We start from the raw sequence: 19,680 nt of genomic DNA, 5'->3' as shown, positions 1-19,680 counted from the left end.
ACCCAAGACCTCAAAATAAAGGGGGCATCAGGGGCAAAAATTTATCCTGGGACTATGTAACATGAATGCTAGGAGGGGCCATCAGAAACTTGAATCCAAACACTATCATCATTTTACAGATAGGGAAACTGAGGCCCATGGGATGGGGGTGGGGGTAAGAGATTTGCCCAAGGTCACACAGCCAGTGGCAGAACAAGGACTCTCAAGGCTCCTGCTTCTCAGCCCAGGGTTCCTTCCACAGCCCCATCCTGCCTCTCTGTACCCAGTTCCTTTATGCGTCCCCCCCCCCCCAAGGGATGTGCCTCAGTCATGGAAGAGAAAGTTGCTGTCTCAGCCCTGGCTGTCTTCTAATTCCTGCCCCCCAAGGATAGTGGGGAGAGTCAGCATATTCAGGAGCTGAAAGTGGGTCAGCGTCGGCCCTGGGTAGGGCTCTCTCCCCAAAGCTCAGGAGAGGGAGAAGGAAAAGAGGAGGGGACTGCCCCTTCAGGACAATGGGCTCTGTTTGTCCAGCCCTCTTTCTTCTAACTCATCTCTTCTGCAGTCTCAGTCTCTCCATCACTCCCTGTCTCCATCCCTTTTGTTCTCTCTCCCCTGTCTGGCTCCCCCTTCTTCCTTCTGCTTTTTCAGGCTCTGTCTTTGTCTTCCTGTACTTCCAGCTTGGTGATTCTGTTCTCTTCCCCTATCACCACCTTTGTCATCTTCCAGCCTTCCCAGTCTTTCTCCCTCTTACTCACCCTGTTTGCCTCTCCATGCCTGCCCTGTCCTGCACCTCCAGCTCTCAGTCACCCCCAGATCCATCCTTCTTCATTTCCCAAGCCTTTCTTCATCCCCATCTCTCTGCTCATCACCTTATCTCTTTGCATTTTTCTCTTGCTGTCTCAAACTCTCTGCGTCCCATCTCCATCTCTGTCTCCACATCTCTGACTCTCTCCATGCCTTGCCTTTCCCTCTCTAAGTGTCTCTTGCTTTCTTCAATTTTTTCCTTTTCTCTCTGTCTCATTCTGTTTTGGTATCTTCAGCTGGGTCTCCCTTGGCATCTTAGACCCATTGTTTGTCTGCCTGTGTCTCTTTCTGTCTCTGTGTCTGTCTGTCTGTCTGTCTCTCTCTCTCTCACACACACACACACACACACACACACACACACACACACTCACCTTCCCTCTTCTTGGTTTTGCTGGGTTTTGTTACTCTTGTCTCACTCTCTTCCTGTCTCCACTTTTCTATCTTCATCTCTCTCGCCTTCAACTCAATCAGCAATCATTTACAAAACAATAAACTGTGTCTCTCAGTTTTTCTCTCTCCCTAATTTCTCTCCCGGTTTCCCCTTTTCTTTATCCCTTTGCTTCTCTGGTTCTGCCTCCACTTCTCCCTCATTCACTCTCCCCCCAACACCCACCATGCTAACCCCACACTCACCCCCACAGCCAGGTGTGCCCATAGGTGCTCGAGAACAAGGCCTGCACTCAGTGTCTGGATGCCTTTTGGGGTCATAAAACCTGCAGGAAAACAAAGGTGGCTAGAATCAGCACCACATCCCCACCTCAAATCAAGCAGTCCCCTCTGACCTTCCCCTTATGTGAACCCCTAGGAACTCCCATTCTCACCCTCTGCTAACCAGGGACCTCAATCCCTTCCCAGGGTACTTTATCAAAACCAGAGTGGAAGGAGCTGCCCAGATAAGAGAGTGAGATTCCTTTTCCTGGAGACCGACAAAGCTAAAATGGGGAATGTCTGTCCAGTAGGGGTTGTACTAGCTAATTTTGGGGTCCCTTTGGGGTTCCTTTCTAAGCCTGGGATGCTGCAAAATCACTTCCCATCTCTGAATCTTACTAGCCCTGTCCATGAAACATAAGAATGAGGACATGGGGCTGATGGGGACAAAGAGCTTTGTAAACAATTAAACAGCCTTAGAAATGGCAGCCACGATTATTTTCAACAAAAAAAAGTGACTCCTCCAACATGGCCATCCTGGGGCATCAAGGCCCTTCAGAAGCATGTGGTGGGAGTTGGAATTTCTGGGCTTTTGTTCCCATTTTGGATGGATGACCTGGGCAGGCTTCTTCTATACCCTCCCTGGGCCTCAATTCCCCCTTAGGGGAGATGCAGTAGCCCTCAGATCAGTGAGGCTCCAAGATGCCTGAAATTTTCCATCCTGTCCCAATCTTCTCTTCTTCTTTCCCCAACACCTAACGGAGATCTTAATGGAACAACGCCTAAGTCATTGAGATTTCCTCTTTCCTTCTGAAACCAATGAATTTGAGAGGTATGACCCATAGAACAGGGAACATCCAAGCACAAAGGAATCTTAGAACAGAGAACCAAGAACAGCAGAGCTGGAAGGGATCTTAGAACATATCAGGATACAACCAGAAAGGGCCTTAGAGATCATCTAGTTCAGGGTGGAGAACCTGCAGCCTCAAGGCCACATGTGGCCCTCTACGTCTTCAAGTGTGGTCCTCTGACTGAATCTAAACTTCATAGAATAAATCCCCTTAATAAAAGGATTTGTTCTGTAAAACTTGGACTCAGTCAAAACGGCTATACCCAACGACCTAGAATGTCACATGTGGCCTCGTGGTTCTCCACCCCTGATTCTAGTCCAACATCCTAATTTTACTGATAAGGAAACTGAGAATGGGAGTGGGGAAGGGCCTCACCCAAAGTCACACAGATCCAGATATCCCGACTCCAAACTTAAGATTCTTTTTCCTTTCTAACACAACAAATAATACCTCCCATTAGGGGAAGGAACCTTTGCTCCCCTAACCCAGCAGCCCTGGGCTGAGGATCAATACCCTTCTCAGATCCAGAGCTGAGAAGATACTCACCCTGAAATGCAGCCACCGCACTGAGCATCGATGGTTGTGGTCCCCACCTGGGCCTCGACCCTCCTTAGCCAGGCACAGCCAGTGTGGGGCAGGCAGGGGCTTCGTCCCAGGCTGGTTGAAAAGGTGCCTGGCCTGCAGGCACGGCACACAGTACCCAGTCCCAGTCCGGAACCACATTCCTAGGTGGGGAAATCAATCAACAAGCATTTATTAAGCACCAGGTACTAAAGATACAGAGACCAATAAAGGGAAAGAATTCTTTGCCCAAGGAACCAACATTTGAATGGAGGATGCAGGATGTACATTTACATATATACAAATAAATACAAGCTAGTTTTAGGAGGTGACCAATAGCAGCTGAGGACAATTCAGGGAAGCTTCATGGGAGTTTTCATGCTTAAGCCAAGAAAGGATGGATGCCTGGGTCCTGGAGGGGCAAAGACACTCAGAGCCATCCCACAACCACAGAAAGATACCCTCCCTTTTTCCCTATGCCTTCTACCTTTATGCAACGGCTCCCAAAAGGCCACCTTCTCCAAGAAGCCAGCTTAGATTAGTCCTGGTCATTCTCAGTTTAGGCCAGGGGTCTCTGGGGATAGGTGCCAAATGTCCCCTCTCAGACCCACCCATCTTTACAGCTCCCCCATTCAAAGCAGGGGGTCCTTGAGCACAGGGGTCATACATGTCTCCTCCTTCAGGGCAGGTGCCCCTTGGAGCCAGGCATGGGCTCACCTGATTGGGCTCCTCTCCTGGTGGGCACTCGGGGCACACAGCACAATCGCCCGCCTCTGTCTGGTACTCGGAGTCCTGGCAGGACAGGGAGGACGACTGATGCCCGCTGAGTAGCTGAGAGAGAAGGGGTGAAGAGTAGGCTGGCACCAGCAGACACTGAGATGAGAGCAGGCACTAATCCAATTCCCAGCCTATGCCCAGCAGGCGTTGCTGCCACCAATCTTCCCTGCCCTCCCCCAGAATCCTTTGTGCTAAGATGGAAGGGGAGTGGATGAGGAATGATAGTGTAGTGCAGAAAACAGAATACTGGATGACTGGGAACCAAGCTCTTAGTCTCTATTCTGCCACTGACCCATTAACTTAAGTTGGGAAGGTCTGTCCCTCTCTCTCAGTTTCCTAATTTATAAAACAAGAGGGTTGAACCAGATGATTTCTTAAGAGTCCCTCTTCTAGCTCCCTCTTTCTCTTATAAAGCCCCTCCCAGTTCTGATGTTCTATGTTCTAAGACCCCTTCCAGCTCTCACATTCTGAGTTTTTCGCCCCTTACAGCAAAGGCATCTTATAAAATAACAACTAAAGAAAAGTCACAATAGACCATTTCCTCCATGAACCAGGGGAACATTTTACCAGTTACACAAACCAACAGTAGGGCAGAAGAAAGAACCCCATCTTCAGAGTCAGAGGACTTAGTTTCAAATCTCACCTCCAAAACTTGCTGTCCTTGGGTAAATTTGGCCTTCTATGTTCTAAGGCCCACTTAGTTCTAGCAGTATCTTCTAAGGCTCCTGCCAGTATATTCAGTCTATGACTTTAAGGGAGAGATGGACGAACCCTGGGGCTCTGCATTCCTGTTCCCTTGGCCCATTGAGGCTTCCACCCCTTCCAGGAAGAAGCCCAGGACTTTCCTCTTCTATACAGGGATACCAAGTGCTGGGAAAGAAGACCCAAGAGAGATCCCATGCAATCTATCTGGGACCTGAGACCCCAGCCTTTACAGGATGCTCCAAGCCAGGAAGTCCCAAGGAAATCCCAGGAGACTGTGAGTCCCAACAGAGTCTGCCCCTCCTTCCCCACTGCCTACACTCAGCCTCTGTAAAGGGAGGCCAAGCTGAGCACCATTACTGGGCTGGACAATGCCTGCCCATCCCATTGCCCTGTGGAGACACCTTTTTAGAGGGCTTTCTAAGACCTTTGCAAATAACATTGTGAGGGAAGAACAGGGATTGTAATTTGGACCTTAAGTGTCTTGGATTCCACTCATGGTGACAGACTTAACACATCCCACCCCCTATAGACACACACACACACACACACACACACACACGTATTCTCCCTAATATCCTAAGCCTTCCAAGAGTGACCTTACTCGCTCTGATTCCTGTTGTGCCTTGCATGTTCCCAGCCAGTGTAGATGCTATCTACTCTGTTATTAACTTGGACTTAGAAGTGGCTATTTCTTGGATGTGGGTCTCATTTACCCTCAACTCTTCCAGGGGAAGTCAAAGCTAGGGAAGAAGAGAATCCAAAAGTCCAGGTACCCAGGTCCAGGGAGAAGACCTAATCCCACCTCCCTGTTTCCAAGATAACCCCATTCTTGACTGTGGGAAGGGGAGACTGGGAGAGACTAATCTACTCTGAGAGACTTCTCAGGGCCTCCTCCCCATTGTGCACTCTCTTTCTCTTCTCTTTCTCTCTTCTATCTTCTCTCTTTCCTTTCTCTTTACTCTTTCTTTCCTTTCTCTTCTATCTCTTCTCTCTTTCCTTTTTCTTTCTCTCCCTTCCTCCCCTCACTCTTTCTCTCCTTTCCATATGATGAAAACACCCTTGGGCTAGGAGTTAGAAGACCTGAGTTCTCATCCAACCTCTTTCCCTTCCCCTTCTCTGGACCTCAGTTTCCTCTATCATAAAATAGAAAGGTTATTCTCCATTAATTACCAGAGACCTTAAGATTTAAAACAGTAAGGTTCTAAAGCTCTCCATTTCCAAGATTCTAAAGGCTTGATAGTCTAAGGTTCTAATCCATACATCTACCGTATCTCCTCTTCCTTCTTTCCTCAGTTTCGTCCTCCTTCCTCTCTCCTCATCCTATCTCTCTTCTCCTAATTCAATGCTATGTGATGCTCCCAGTGCCAGATGAGAAACAGACAAGGACCCTCAGCAATGACCTTTCTCACCCCAGGACCAGGCTCCCTTTAGTCACTCCTGGCCCTCCCAGTGCTGACTACACTCCATGACTCCTCCTCTTTCTTACCAGCTCAGCCCAGCCCCCAGGAGCCCCAGATCAGCAGGGAGAGAAGCCCTAGGAAGCCTGTCTGTATTAGCTCATTCATGCCCCTGCCTATCCATGAATTGGCCTTAGGTTAGACAGAGGCAGGCCAAGCAGGAGGTTGCCACAGCCTGGACACCCATCACTCCTACCCAGGAGAATACATCTCTCTGTGATCTCTCAAGTCTTTACTATTTATGGCATAGGAGGGGTAGGAGGGATGTAAAACACTTCAGAGTAGATGCCACTATCGTGGGCAGATCCAGGGATCTGAGCATGGCTAAGTGACCTAGGCCAGGGCAGAAGGCCTCTGAGATCTCTCCCAATCCCCCAGGATACCCCTCCTCCCCAGCCCTCCACCACCACAACGTTCCTTCCGTCCTTCCCTGGCCCAGCTTCCACCACCCCAACTCACAGTGAGGAAGCAGGTGAGGGACCAGCACAGTCTCCGCCACTTCATCCTCAGAATACCCTGGGGCTGGGCCAGCTGACCTGAGGAGAGAGGAGAGGAAGCTGGGAATCAGGGCAGGCAGGAGAAGCCAGGGAAGAAACAGCCCCACCTGTCCACCCAAGTCAACAAGGTTCACACTGCAGCTTTACTATTTAACAGCTGTGTGACCCTGAGCAAGTCTGTCTTTTCATCAGGGCCTTTTTCCTTCTCACCAGACTATCTCTTAGGTCTCTCTCCAGCTCTAAATCTGGAACAAGTCTGTTGAGAGGAGGCTGCAGGGTGTTTTGAACAGGCCAATGCTGGGGCCCTGGAGATCCTGGTTCAAGTCTGGACCCTGCCACTCACTGGCTGTGCCACCTGGGGCAAGAGCTTCTCCTCTCTGGGCTTCAGTTTCCCCTTCTGTCAAATAATGGGGTTGGAACAGATTACAGGATCAGAGTTGGAAGGGACCTCAGAGGCCATTTGCCTAGGCCAACCCCCTCATTTGACAGATGAGAATAACAATAATAGCTAGCGTTTATATGGCTCAGGAATTCTTAACCCTTTGTATTATTGGGCCCCTCTGGCAGCCTGGGGCAGCCTACGAACCCTGCTCACAAGGGTTTTAAATTCATAAAACAAAATATATAGGATTATTAAGGAAACTAATTGTACTAAAGTACAATTAGTTATGAAATAATAAATTTTATTATTTAATAAAGTTAATAATTATTTAATAATCAATATTAAAATGTATGAAATAACATACTTAACTTATTTAATTATATATTAATATATTAAATATATACATAATATTATAAAAAACACAAGTTCAAAGACCTGGGATGAGGAGCCCTTCATGTAGTGCTTTAAGATTTGCAAAGTTATTTGCATTGTGCCATTGTGTTTCATGAGCTCCAAGCTACCGTGTTTCCCCGATAATAAGACCTATCCAGAAAATAAGCCCTCCCCTTACTGTATAAGATTCCTCTAAAATAAGCTCTCCCCCGAAAATAAGCCCTATTGAGATTGCTACTGTAGTGGTGATCCCCTGCGCTACACGCTACATTACAGTACCCTCTGTATGCACTGCCTCCTCCCCCCCCCTCCAATAGTGAAACACACACCTCGCTCCAAGCTGCATCCAATCAGAGCTGCAGCAGTGAGCGTGTCATCCTGTTCTTTATTGAATTCATTATTGAATAAAGGTACATTTTTTTGTTCACATTTACCTGTTTATTAAAATTGCTGTCAATGTTCATTAAAATAAGCCCTCCCCTGAAAATAAGCCCTCTGGTGTTTTTCTGTCCAAAAAAAATAATAAGACAGTGTCTTATTATCAGGGAAACGTGGTACCATCCTGGACGGCTAGGTGGCCTAGAGTCATGAAGTCCTGAATTCCAATCCAGCCTCCCTTACCAGCTTGTGACCCTGGGCAAGTCACTTAACCCTCTTTGCCTCTGTTTCTTCATCTATAAAATAAGCTAGAGAAGGAAATGGCAAACCATTCCAGTATCTCTGCCAAGAAACCCCAAATGGAGTCACAAAGAGTTGGAGTTGGACATGACTGAGTAATGACAAAAGCTCCCATGCCACCGGGACACCTAACTTGCTGTGACTTGGAACACATTCCCTCCCACCCCCAGAACCTCTCTCTTTTCCTTTGAAGGATGACTCCCCATCCAGAGTTCCTTTTGGCCGTGAACCCAGTTGCTTTCCTGGAAAGGAAGGACTGGGAGGATTGAGGGCAGAATGGGTATCTGGCTCCAAAGAGAACGATCATAGTAACAAGAAGGGATAAGGGTACAGAGGAAGATACACAGAGGAGGCTGGTAAGTAACCAGACAAACTGAGGACTCCAATTGACCTGTTGCCCTGGCAGAGTCCCCCACTATCCTCCAAACAGCTCTCGGGGGACCTGGAAGAGAGCTGCTTTTGAGGTCCAGGCCTGCTACAGAGTCAATATGTAATCTTGAGCAAATCCCTCCCTGTCTCTGCAAGATAGGGAAGTTGGGGCTAAACATAGAACCATAAGGCATCTGGTATAGGAGAGAGCAGGTTGGACTTGGAGTTAGAAAGGTCCAGGTTCGAATCTCACTTCATGTGATTAATAACTGTGTGACCCTGGACAAGTGACTAACCCCCCCCCATTTTCCTTATCTATAAAATGACATGGTTGGGCTCAAAGATCTCTAAAACCCTGCCCAGCTCTAAATCTATGATCCTATGATAACTAGAGATGGATGCTATAGATAGAACATTTATTAAGCACTTACTGTATGCCAGAACCTCCAACTAAACACCTGTATTTGTGGTAGGAGGAGACATGAAATGCAGGGGGAAGAAGAAGATCCCAGGATATCCCAAGGGTAAGCACTACTGAGGTGGCTTCAGGTGGGTGGGTGGAGCAGAGCTAGACTAAAGAGAGGTCACCTGGGGCATGGCCACCCAGGGATATTCTCAAGGCCACTGTCGGGGAAGCCACTACTGGGGTTAAGGGGCCAGTTCAAGTTAGAAAGCTTACCTGGGGTGCAGCAGAGAGATTATGGAGAAGAAAGGCACTATCTAGTTTTAACTACTTATTCTTTCTAACTAGGTCCTAAGAGGCTGAGGAGTATAATTCGCCTATCAGCACTATCTGAATTTTGGCACCCTAGGACAAAGCCCCAGTGGTTCTGCCCTAGTTACAGGCCTGACTAGATGAGCTCCAAAGTCTCTTCCAACTCTGACAAGCTCTGTTCTCTGTCTCTGGCCCTGGGTGCCTCTGGATCTTTTATTCACTGATGAGGAAGAAGAGTCTCCCTGTTTACCCATGATTAGTTCACACTGTCCTAGCTGTCTGACAGGCAGGCCCAGAGCTGGAGCTCAGGCTCCCAGGACAGGGGCAGAAGGGAACAGCAGCATGACGACAGTGAAGCAGCCTCAATTTGGAGTCAGAAGACTTGGCCAGAGGCCTAGTTCTGCTGTGTGACCCAAAGTGCATCCCTATCACTTCTCAGCAGGATACCTTCAACAGGTCCCTTTATCTCTCTGGGCGGGATTCAGTACCCCAGATTCAAATAGAAGAGCTAGACTAGATCCCCCACATCTCCCTTCTAGGCCCTGGAGCATATGGGGGTCACACCTTCCTCCTCCAGGGTCTCCTTACAGCCTCAGGTGACCTCCAATATCCCCACCCCCCAAACCAAGTGAAGGAACCTCAGTGCTAGGGTCTGGAAAAACTGAGCCAGGAGGTAACTTGACCCTTCATTGTCCCAGCCAGGCCCCACAAGCACCTCGGGCCTCGCCTGTGCTCAGGTTACACCTCCTGGTGGAAGGGGGAGGGAGACCAGCCCAGTCCCTAAGGGGGTTTTCCAGATGCCAGCTGAAACCTGATTCTTCCTCCCTCACTCCCAGCCTAAATCTGGGAGGCAAAGGTAGAGGGAGTGGCCTCTACTTCCGTCTCCAAACACAACAGGAAGGACTGAGGTTAGACTCTAGAAAGGACTTCCTAAGGGAGAAATGGTGGTTCCAAAGGCCACAGAGACTATAAACAGAGACCTACCCACCTCAAACCTTTTAATTAGGCTCTAAATACGTATTTATGAGCACAGTCTTCCCCACTTATTATAGACCATCCTGCCCTAACTATCCCAGCCCACACTTCCTGCCTAATGAAGCCTCATGCTCTACTGGTGTGTGCCTACAGCTACTCAGTGCAGTCCTACACTTTATATAAAGCCTGTTGGCTGGCTCACAAAGCTTAGAAATACCCCTAGAGCCTACTGGTCCTATGCAAGACACCTCAAGGCTAACACTAGAAGAGCCTTGGACTATTCTCAGAGCCTGGCTACTATAGACTCTAGACTCATTCTTAGGGTTGACTGGTTACTTACAAAACTCCTGGCTGTTCAGCCACCCTCCCTTAATCTCCACAGACCCCTGGTTCAGAAGCCTCAGGTGCTGTCTGAGCAAACAAAGAAATCCTAGTGATCTCACACTTGGGGGAACAGGCCTCATGAAGGCCCTCCCCTTTGAAGCAAGCCAGGCCCTTCTAGCCTCCCTTTAAACCACCCTCCCCAGAGAAACGCTGTTACCCCAGCTGTGCCTTCCACTCAGTGCCCCCTCTCCTTTGTGCTCTTAAGTCTCACCTCTGCCTCTGAGAAGGCCTTGTTTCCTTCAGCTCCAACAACCCCTTCCCCTATAAGAAGCCTTTCCTGATTCACTCCAGCTGCTAGGGCCCGCCCCCTCAAAAAAATACATCCTGTAAAATTTTATATCGTATATTGTATATTTTTTGGTGTATAAATACATACACTACTTTATATATGTTGTATGTATTCATATGCACAATATATATTTTGTGTATATAAATATATTTTGTAAATACTTATCTATGTATATTACTTCCCTATTGCCCCCCCCCCAATAGAAGTTCCTTAAGGGAAGGGACACTTTCTAAATTTTGTCTTTGTAGTTCCAATGCTTAGTATAGTGCTGGGCACATAGTAGGTGCTTAATAAATGCTTATGGATTCATTGATGGACTGATGAGGTCATGGCTTTCCCTCAGACTAGAGATTCTCTATGAGAAAAGGCCATATATTTTCTGGGAGGGGACAGGGGTGCTGGTAGAAAAGATACTGCATAAAACCAGGATTAGAGTGTAAAGGGGATTTATGAATCATTTAGTTCAATCCTGACATTTTTCAAAGGAGAATTCAGGGGCCCCAAGAAGTGGCTGGCTCAGGGTCACACAGCAAGTTAGTGGCAAAGGACTTGAACCCAAGTGCCCCAGAGGTATCAAATCTGGGGTCTGCAAAACTCCCCAGAGTGCAGCCAGAACAAGATTAAAATGTGATTGGGAAATGTTTAACTAAACAAATAAGATAAAAATACATAACACAATAATAATACAATACAACAATACTACAAAATACACAAAAAATAAAACTACAACACAGATAATGTTAACTTGTGGTTTTCTATGTTAATATGCCACCTGCAAGTATCAGTTTCTATTTGAAGTGCATTTGGGGGAGGGGGCAGGGATTGTTCTAGACCCATTTCTAGAACACTGGATCCACATTTTAGGAAGGTCACTGATCAGTGAAAGAAAGGCCAGTTACCAGGGTGACCAACATGGGGAAGATACTAGAAGCCATGGCTTAATGAAGATTATTATCTGGATAAACTGCAGATGTTGAATATCACAATACAGGCCTGGAAACAAGGGGTGGAGGTGGGGGGGAACAACTGCAGAAAGGCAGTTTCCAGTGCATGGAAAATCTTCCTAGGATTCACTAGAGGAAAAGTAAAATGGGTATCATAAGGTAGTGAGCTCCCCTCAACTAGAGGTCTGCAAGCAAAAGCTTAATGAACTCTCCATAGAGATGGGAGGATCATTGATCTACACCTGGAAGGAAATTTTGAGGCCATAATCTAAGCCCCTTTGTTTTACAGATGAGGAAACTGAGGCTTAGACTATGAATAAGGCCATTATTTGTTGAATTGAATTGAGTCCCACATTCACCATCTTCCAATATTTCAACAAGTGAGGCAGGAAAGTTGGGGGGTGGAGGGGCAATCCAGGAAACCAGGATTCTAGTCCTAGGTCCGCCACTCTGGGACTGTTGGCAAGGCCCTTCCTTTCTTAGCCTAAATTTCCACCTCTAAGAAATGGAGGACTAGGAGTGGCTAGGTGGCACAATAGAGTGCCACCTGGAGTCAGGGGAACCCGAGTTCAAATTCGGCCTCAAGACACTTGACACTTACTAGCTGTGTGATTTTGGGCAAGTCACTTAACCCCAACTGCCCTGCCTTCCCCCCTCCAAAAAGCAAAAAAAAAAAAAAAAAAAAAAAAAGAAATGGAGGACTCATAGGATCACAGACCCAGAAGAGGAGGGACCTTAGAGGTGATTCCAGTCCCACTAAGATCATACAACTTGTAAATGATAGAACTGTGATTCAAAATTAGGTTCTCTAGTTCAAAATCCAGCCCTTTCCCCACTGCTGGTGTCCTGCTCCCTGCCTCAGAGGACCTAGGCTTAAATCCTAACTCTGTCACTGACTATGTGACCCTAGTCAAGCCCCTTGCTCTGTTTCCTCCCCTCCAAAATGAGAGCTTGGACACCAGATGGTGTCTCAAGTTTCTTCCAGCTCTGAGATTCTGGGATGGTTTGCCTCCAATTAGGGGAGCTCACAGGTTTCCAGAGTTAGCTTGGCACCCTCCCTCCCCAATCCAGATTGCTTTCTTCTCTAGGAACTGGGTGGGGATTTTAAACTTCTGAGAAAAGGAGAAGGAAGGAAATGAAAACCCTTGGAGGGGGAGAAGGGGGAAGAAGTGTTGGGCAGTCAGGGGCCCAGGTCCTACTACCTCATTGGGCTTGAAGGGCCCAGCAGTGACTTGTGTGGAAGAAGAGATGATGCCCTAAGCATCGTGCCACCCCCACCAAACACACGTGTTCTGTAAGAAAGTCAGAAGTCATTTGCTGATTACCCAATGTTTGGGGTTATCTAGAGCACTGTTCCTCTCCCCTAAGCACCAAGTGGCATATGGCACGTGGTCCATAAAAGTGCCCTCTGAAGAGCAGGAAGGTGACAGAAACTTGACATTAAGGGCTCTCCACAATCAAATGCCACCCTAACTTTCCAGGTTTCTTTCATACCATTCCCCTCCAGGAATTCTATAGTTGCACTAAACTAGACCATTCCAGGTCCTCCAAGCTTGCCCTGTATGTTCCTGCTTCCATAATTTTGTTCTCCTACCTCTCCTTTAAATCCAACTTAAATGCTACCTCTTCTGGGATGCCTTCTGTGATCTTCCAGTGGTACAGTGGATTTGAATTCAGAACACCTAGGTTTAATCCTCCAATTACCACTTAGTACATGCCTGGGTGGAATTTGGACTTTAGTTTCCTTATCTCTAAATAAGAGGGTTGGATGAGATATTTAAGGCCCTTCTCAGCTATGACTTTCAGTGCTCTATATTCTAAGGCCTAAATCTAATTCTGTAATTCTATGACTTCACATAGTACTTTGTCAACATTCCTGCTATGGACTTGTCATGTATCATTGTGGATTTCAGTATTCTGCATTGGCATCTTCCAAGACTGGAAGCTCCTTGAGGGTAGGGACTATGTCATATTCAAACTTTGTATCTCTTGAGCTCAAAGCACCATTAATAAGCTATTAATATTTTTTGAGTTGAATTGAGCCTCACATTTCATCTTCCATTGTTTCAACAAATGAGGTGGCAGAGTCCCAGAATAGCAGTGGTTATGGTAATGGGGAGTCAGGAGGTCAGGACTCCAGTCCTGGGTCTGCCACTCACTCACTTTGGGACCACGGGCAAGACCCTTCCTCTTTTGGCTTCCATTTCTACCTCCAAGAAATGAGAGGAATCATAGGATCACAGATCTAGGCCAGGAAGGGACCCTAGAGGGGAGTCTAGTCCAACTCCTTCATTTTACAGAGGCCCAGAGAGGTTATGTGACTGGTCTAAGAGGTGCCCCCAGGGATGCTTTCAGAAAAACCTGGGAAGACTTACATGAACTGATGTAAAGCAAAGTGAGCAGAACCAGGAGAACATTGTACACAGTAACAGCAACATTGTAATAATGATTGACTGTGAAGGGCTTGGCTACACTATCAGCACAATGATCCAAGACAATTCCAAAGGTCTCATAATGAAAAAATGCTACCCACCTCCAGAGACAGAACTAATGGATTCTGAGTGCAGATTGAAGCATACTTTTTTTTTAAACTTTCTTTTTCTTTCTTTGGGGGTGGGGAGCAATGTGGTTAATATGGGAATATTTTGTATGATTTCATATGGGTATCAGATCGCCTGCTTTCTCAATGGGGAGGGAAGGGACTGGAGTGACAGCATTTGGAACCCCCCAAATTTTAAATATTATAAACATAAATGAAGGGATGAATAAATATAAATTAGGAGGATAGAATAATGAATGGAAGGTTCCTCCAGCTCTTTTACAAAGGAAGAACTGAGGCGCAGAAAGGGGAAGGAACTGGGCAAAGTTCACTTAGGAAGCCAAAAGTAGGGGTCAGGTCTAGAAAGAGGAAGTAGATTGAGGACCCAGCCCCATCCCCTCCTTCTTTCCTCAGCTTCCTGTATCTTCCATCATCTTGAAAGGACCTTGTATCACTGACAGAGGGGTGCCCTCTTCTTTTACCCTGCCTGAGAACTGAAGAGCATTTAGAGATTTCCCTCTAAATCCTTCTGAAATCCAAATTGCTTCTTGTTCCTCCTACTCAGAGCAGCATTCATTTCCCCACGCCCACCACCTGCTCAGAATCTGCCATAAAGCCCATGGGTGAGAGTCCAGATTCCTCAACCTGGCACTCAAGGCTCCTCAGTGTGGCCCCAACCTCTCATTCCAGCCTCTTCTTCCCTTGGACTTTACCCCTCTTCCCCCTGTATGTAGGCAGGCTCTCCCCTCCTCAGAAAGCTAATTTTTCCTTTCTGTGCCAGCATTAGCTAAGTTTAAATAAAAAGAGCCTCTGCTGTTGACCTTAGCAGGTCATTTCTCTTTTTTGAAGCATCTAGGTAGTGCAATGGATAGAGCCCTGGGCATGGAGTCATGAAGACCGGAGTTCAAATGTGGCCACAGACCTTTCTCTGTTGTGTGAGCCTGGGCAATTCACCTAATTTTTTTTCCAGCTTTTTAGAGGGAGGAAGGTAGGGCAATTGGGGTTAAGTGACTTGCCCAAGGTCACGTGGCTAGTAAGTGTTAAGTGTCTGAGGCTGGATTTGAACTCAGGTCCTCCTGACTCCAGGGCCAGTGCTCTATTCACCGAGCCACTTAGCTGCCCCTTCACTTAATTTTTGTCTGCTTCAGTTTTTTCAACTGTAAAATGGAGATAATAACAACAGCACCTACCTACAAGGTTTGTTGGGAGAATCAAAGTTAAATAGTATCTGTAAAGCACTTATGCAGTTCCTGGCACATAGTAGGGACTTAATAAATGCTTGCCCCCTTTCCTCCCCTCTATGAGCATCAATTTCCCCATCTGTAAAATGGGAGGCAATAATACCTTGCTCTTCCCCCCACAGGGCTGTTGTGAGGATAAAAAGAGAGAATGGGAAGCCACATGAATGCTAGGATGTAGCCTTAGAGGCCAGTCTCCTCTGGGGAAATATCTCCTCCCAACAGCCCACAATAACTGCTTCTCCCAGTTTGGCATAATGATGGAAAGAGCTTTGCTGAGTGACCTTTACTGATCGATCTCGGGTAAGTCCGTCCCTTTCCGGGTCTCAATTCCTTCCTCTGTAAATTGATGGAGTTGAATGAGCTGCTAAGACCCTTTACTCACTCTGATGTTCTGTTCTAGGGTGCCTCCAAGCTCAATCTTTCTACAGGCAACTCTGAGTTCTCAGTTGTCATTTAATACAGAGGATCACAGGATTTAGGGCAGAAGAGGCCATTAAAACCTTCATTTTACCAATGAGGAAACTGCAGTGTTTGCTCAAAGTCACCTAGCTACTACATAAGTGAGTGATTTGCTTTCTACTTGACATACATGACAGCTAGACTGGTCTCTTAAAGTACCTGCCTCACCCCTCCCACTGAGGACAGTGTCTTTCCGTGCCACATGCCTCAGTTTTCCCATCTGCATCCATCCCAATGACCACCCTGATCCAACTACTTCCAGACACAGATGGTTGGCAAATAACTTCTTGCTCTGAACCACAGACAACAAACAGAAAATCGAGGGAGAAAATGAAAGAACCAACCAACCAATAGAAAACTTCAGGTTAATATAAAGAGAGAAACAATCCGTTTCCTGGCAACTCAGGTTTAAGTAGGCCAGTGGGGGGTGACTAGGAGGGAGGAAGCTCTGGCCAGAGCCCGGTAGAACAGGCACATTGAGAAATCACGAGTAGCAGGGCTTCCTCTTGTACATAAAAGCTGCTTCCCCTCTCACACTGGGGGCTTGCTGAGAGCAGGAGCTGTATGTCTCCCTCCCCAGACTAAGGGCTCCCTGTGAGTACAGGGCTGCTACTCTCCCCTTCAGACTGAGAGCTCCCTCGAGAGAGGGGCCATGTCCCTCACTTCCTCCAGAGCTACTCAAATATTTGAACACAGACTATTATCTCTCGAAATCAGCTATTCTCCAGCCTTCTCCTCTTCTTTCAGTAGATTTTTCCAGTTCTGTCCTTATTCTGATCACCCCTTTACTGAACTCTCTCCAAGTTTGTTAATGTCTGACCAAAAATGTGGTTCTGGAACTGAACACCACGGCCCGGAGGTGGCCAGATCCAGACAAAGGACTGCATCTTCAGTCTGGGTTTAGACACTTAGCTTCCAATACCCCACTAGCCTTTCAGATAGCCAGCTTGGGCTGGCAGCTGGCTAAAACCCCTCAGATCATTTTTACCCCTCTAACATCTCCTAACCATCTTGGGTAGTTCATTTTTTGAACCCAAGGGTAGTACTTTATATTAACACTGTTTATATTTCCCAATTAAATTTGTGCAAATGGCAGAGACAAATTGACCCTGACTACTGTGGAAAGCTCTCTGGTAGACAGTGAGAGCTTGAAATCTAAGATTTCTCCCTGCAATGGGGGTGTGCTGGTGGCTGGAGGGGTGGTGATGGTGAGAAATATTTGTTCAATATCCGCAGTCTTCAGGAGGCTCCTCTTTGGGAAATATGCTCAACTCTCTTAAACGTCTCTGCCTCTTCCTAACTTGACTAACACCATATTCTCTGTAAATTTGGATAACACTTTACCTTGGGAGAACTATTTTCCCATCTCTAAAATGGAGATAGTAATTCTCATATAACTTTATAAACTTTAGAGTGTCAGAGAAATAGGGACTAGTGTTATCTTCTGGGCCTTGGTCTCCCCCCCTGTAAAAGAGGCAAATCACCCCCATTTTCCACATTCTCCCTCAGCTGTAGACATAGCTCAATAGTCATGGGGGGTACTTTTCAAATTCTCTCCTGTCTCCTCAGCCTTCTCATTCAGTCTCAAAAAAACCCAGGTCCTTTTCAATAAGCCCGAGTCTCTAGTATCATCAGAAAGGCAAAATCTGCTGTCAAAAATGGGAAGAACTAAGTTTGCATCCTTGCTTTGTCATTTAATTGCCGTGTGACTCTGTGGAAGCCAGTTCCTCTCTCTGGACATCAATTCTTCCTTCTGTAAAATGGGGGCAGCCCCTGTGCTATCTAGCTCACTTATGGAACTGTTGAGTCAATAGTATTTTGTAAACTATAAAGCATTTGGGAAATGGGCTCTGCCTCTGCTACTTTCTGGCCCTCAATTTCCTCACCTGTAATCTCATTACATACTTCACAAGGACAGTGGGTAAGGGTCAAAGGAAATGAAGGAAGCAGTGTCTATAAAAGGCCCACTATATGTATCTGAGTTTTCACCTCTTCCAGGAAGCCTCCCCAGATAGACCCTACCTGGAGGTCATCTGGTCCGAGATCTTCTTTAGACAAAGGAAGGAAATGAAGGGACTTTGCTAAGGTCTCATGCTCAAGTATGTGAGGATATACTAAGGGTATTTCCAAAGGAGCAACTTTAGGTCCAGAGCAGTCTTCAAACAGCCTGGAAAGCCTCCCCAGTTACAGTCCTGTCCCTAGACCCTTCGGTTGGGGCTGTTGCTAAGAGCACTGGGGCTTCAGGACACATCCTCCCTTTCCTAATACCTTAGGCAGTTTTCAGTCAGGAAGCTGACATCCTCCGGGAAACTGGGGAACTTCCAGAGGAGACCAGGGAATAAACCAACGGGGGAGCAGGTGGGAGACAGAATGAGAGAGCCTCCAAGACCCACAACAGACACAGTAACCAGAGACCATCAGTGCCCAAACCACAAAATGTCAGAGCTGGCAAGGACCCGAAAGCATCGAATCAAGAACCTCAGTTGGAGAAAATGGAACATCAGAGCTGGACGAGAGCTTACAGACTAAAAGCAAATGAGTATCATAGCTCAAGATCTGGAAGAGACCACCGCATTGTTGCTGTTCAGTCGTTTCAGTCATGTCTGACTCTTCATGACCCCATTTGGGAATTTCTTAGCAAAAATCCTGGAGTGGTTTTCCAGATGAGGAAACTGAGACAAACAAGGTTAAGTGACTTGCCCAGGGTCACCCAGTCAGTATCTGAGGTCAGATTTGAACTCACAAAGAGGAGTCTTCCTGACTCCAGGACCAAAGGGACCACTTAGGCCTCATCAAATCTAACCTCCTCATTTTAAAGATGAAGAAACAGACCCAGGGACTTTCAAATAACTCGTCCAAGGTCACAAGGGTAGTATCTGAGGCATGAATTGAACCAATTCCCCTCATTTCTCTCCAGAGTCTATGCCCTTCCTCCTGTATCATCAGCGAGCAGGGGACCCTTTGGTTCTACCTCTTTATTTTACAAAGTATAAGGGGGAACCTCACGAGACACAGGGAGGTAAATGACTTTTCCAGGGTCACATAACTGGTCAGTGGGAATCTCTTCCTCAGGGCTTCTTAACCACAGGTTCATGAGCTTGGAGTGTGTGTGTGTGTGTGTGAATACTACGATAACTATTTCAATATAATTGGTTTCCTTGCTAATCCTGTATTTTACTTTAGGCATTTAACAATATTTTTCTGAAAAGGAACCCATAGACTTCACTAGACTGTTGTCAAAGGGATCCATGACCCAAAAAAGGTAAGACCCCCAGCTCTAAATGCAGAAGCCAGGTATTCCTCCCCTCTCATTGAAATTCCCCTCAAGAATGACAAGGGCATTCTTGTCACACACACACACACACACACACACACACACACACACACTCTGTGTCTCAAAGGAGAAGTCTTTAGTATCTGGGTTCCTCCCTCACTTCCCACTCTTTATCTCCTTCTGACCCCCTTTCCCATTTCTCCTGTCTACACAGCCAACAGTACAGCAAACAGACAGGCCCACACAGCCCCATCACCAGTGGTGACTTGTATTTTTTTAAGGGGTAAGGGAAGGTGGAGGTGGGGGAGGGGTAACAGATCTGCCTGGTCTGCTTCTGAAAGCATGAAGAGTTTTCTGAGTCGTTTTGTGGCCTTGTAAATCCTTACACACAGACACACACAGAGACTGGGAGCTGGGGCAGGAATTACTGCTCCTTTGATTATAGGTTGCCCATGATGCTCTGATCTGCTGTCTGTTTCTCCTGAGCATCTTCCTCCAGTCTCAGACCAGGGGCAGTGGCCACTTGTCCCCCCTCTGAGGTCCTGGGGCTCCATCTTCTCCCTAAGCAGAGAAGCTCCTGAGGAAGACATCAAGTCTACACGCCTAATGGAGAACTGAGGAGAGAAAAAAGGTCCTTGGCATGTGGGGTAAGGGAAGCATTCAGACATCCCCCTGCAGTTACTTCTGAGGAACTGATGGCCAGAGGACCTCCCCCCCACCTTTTTTTGGAGGCAGCTAGATGGGGCAGTGGACAGACTG

The 19,680-nt window shown here is 46.9% G+C and overlaps 1 protein-coding gene across 1 annotated transcript in view; it reads right to left on the bottom strand.

Annotated features, from left to right (window-relative positions):
- RELT (RELT TNF receptor) overlaps positions 1-19,680 on the bottom strand; it is a 54,526-nt gene that overhangs the window by 15,137 nt on the left and 19,709 nt on the right. The window contains exons 2-5 of the mRNA XM_069070814.1: positions 6,242-6,318; positions 3,561-3,674; positions 2,829-3,007; positions 1,417-1,496 (exon numbers count right to left, since the gene is read on the bottom strand). Coding sequence (XP_068926915.1) covers positions 1,417-1,496; positions 2,829-3,007; positions 3,561-3,674; positions 6,242-6,286 — 418 coding nt within the window. The 5' untranslated portion in view covers positions 6,287-6,318. The remainder of the gene's footprint in view (positions 1-1,416; positions 1,497-2,828; positions 3,008-3,560; positions 3,675-6,241; positions 6,319-19,680) is intronic.

The sequence above is a fragment of the Petaurus breviceps genome, unplaced genomic scaffold, assembly GCF_028583685.1.
Source record: "Petaurus breviceps papuanus isolate PSGF00001 unplaced genomic scaffold, PetGlider_PUasm1.0 90823, whole genome shotgun sequence".
Classification (NCBI taxonomy): domain Eukaryota; kingdom Metazoa; phylum Chordata; class Mammalia; order Diprotodontia; family Petauridae; genus Petaurus; species Petaurus breviceps.
Note: the sequence above shows the minus strand (reverse complement) of the source record. Positions and strands in the feature narration are given on the sequence as shown.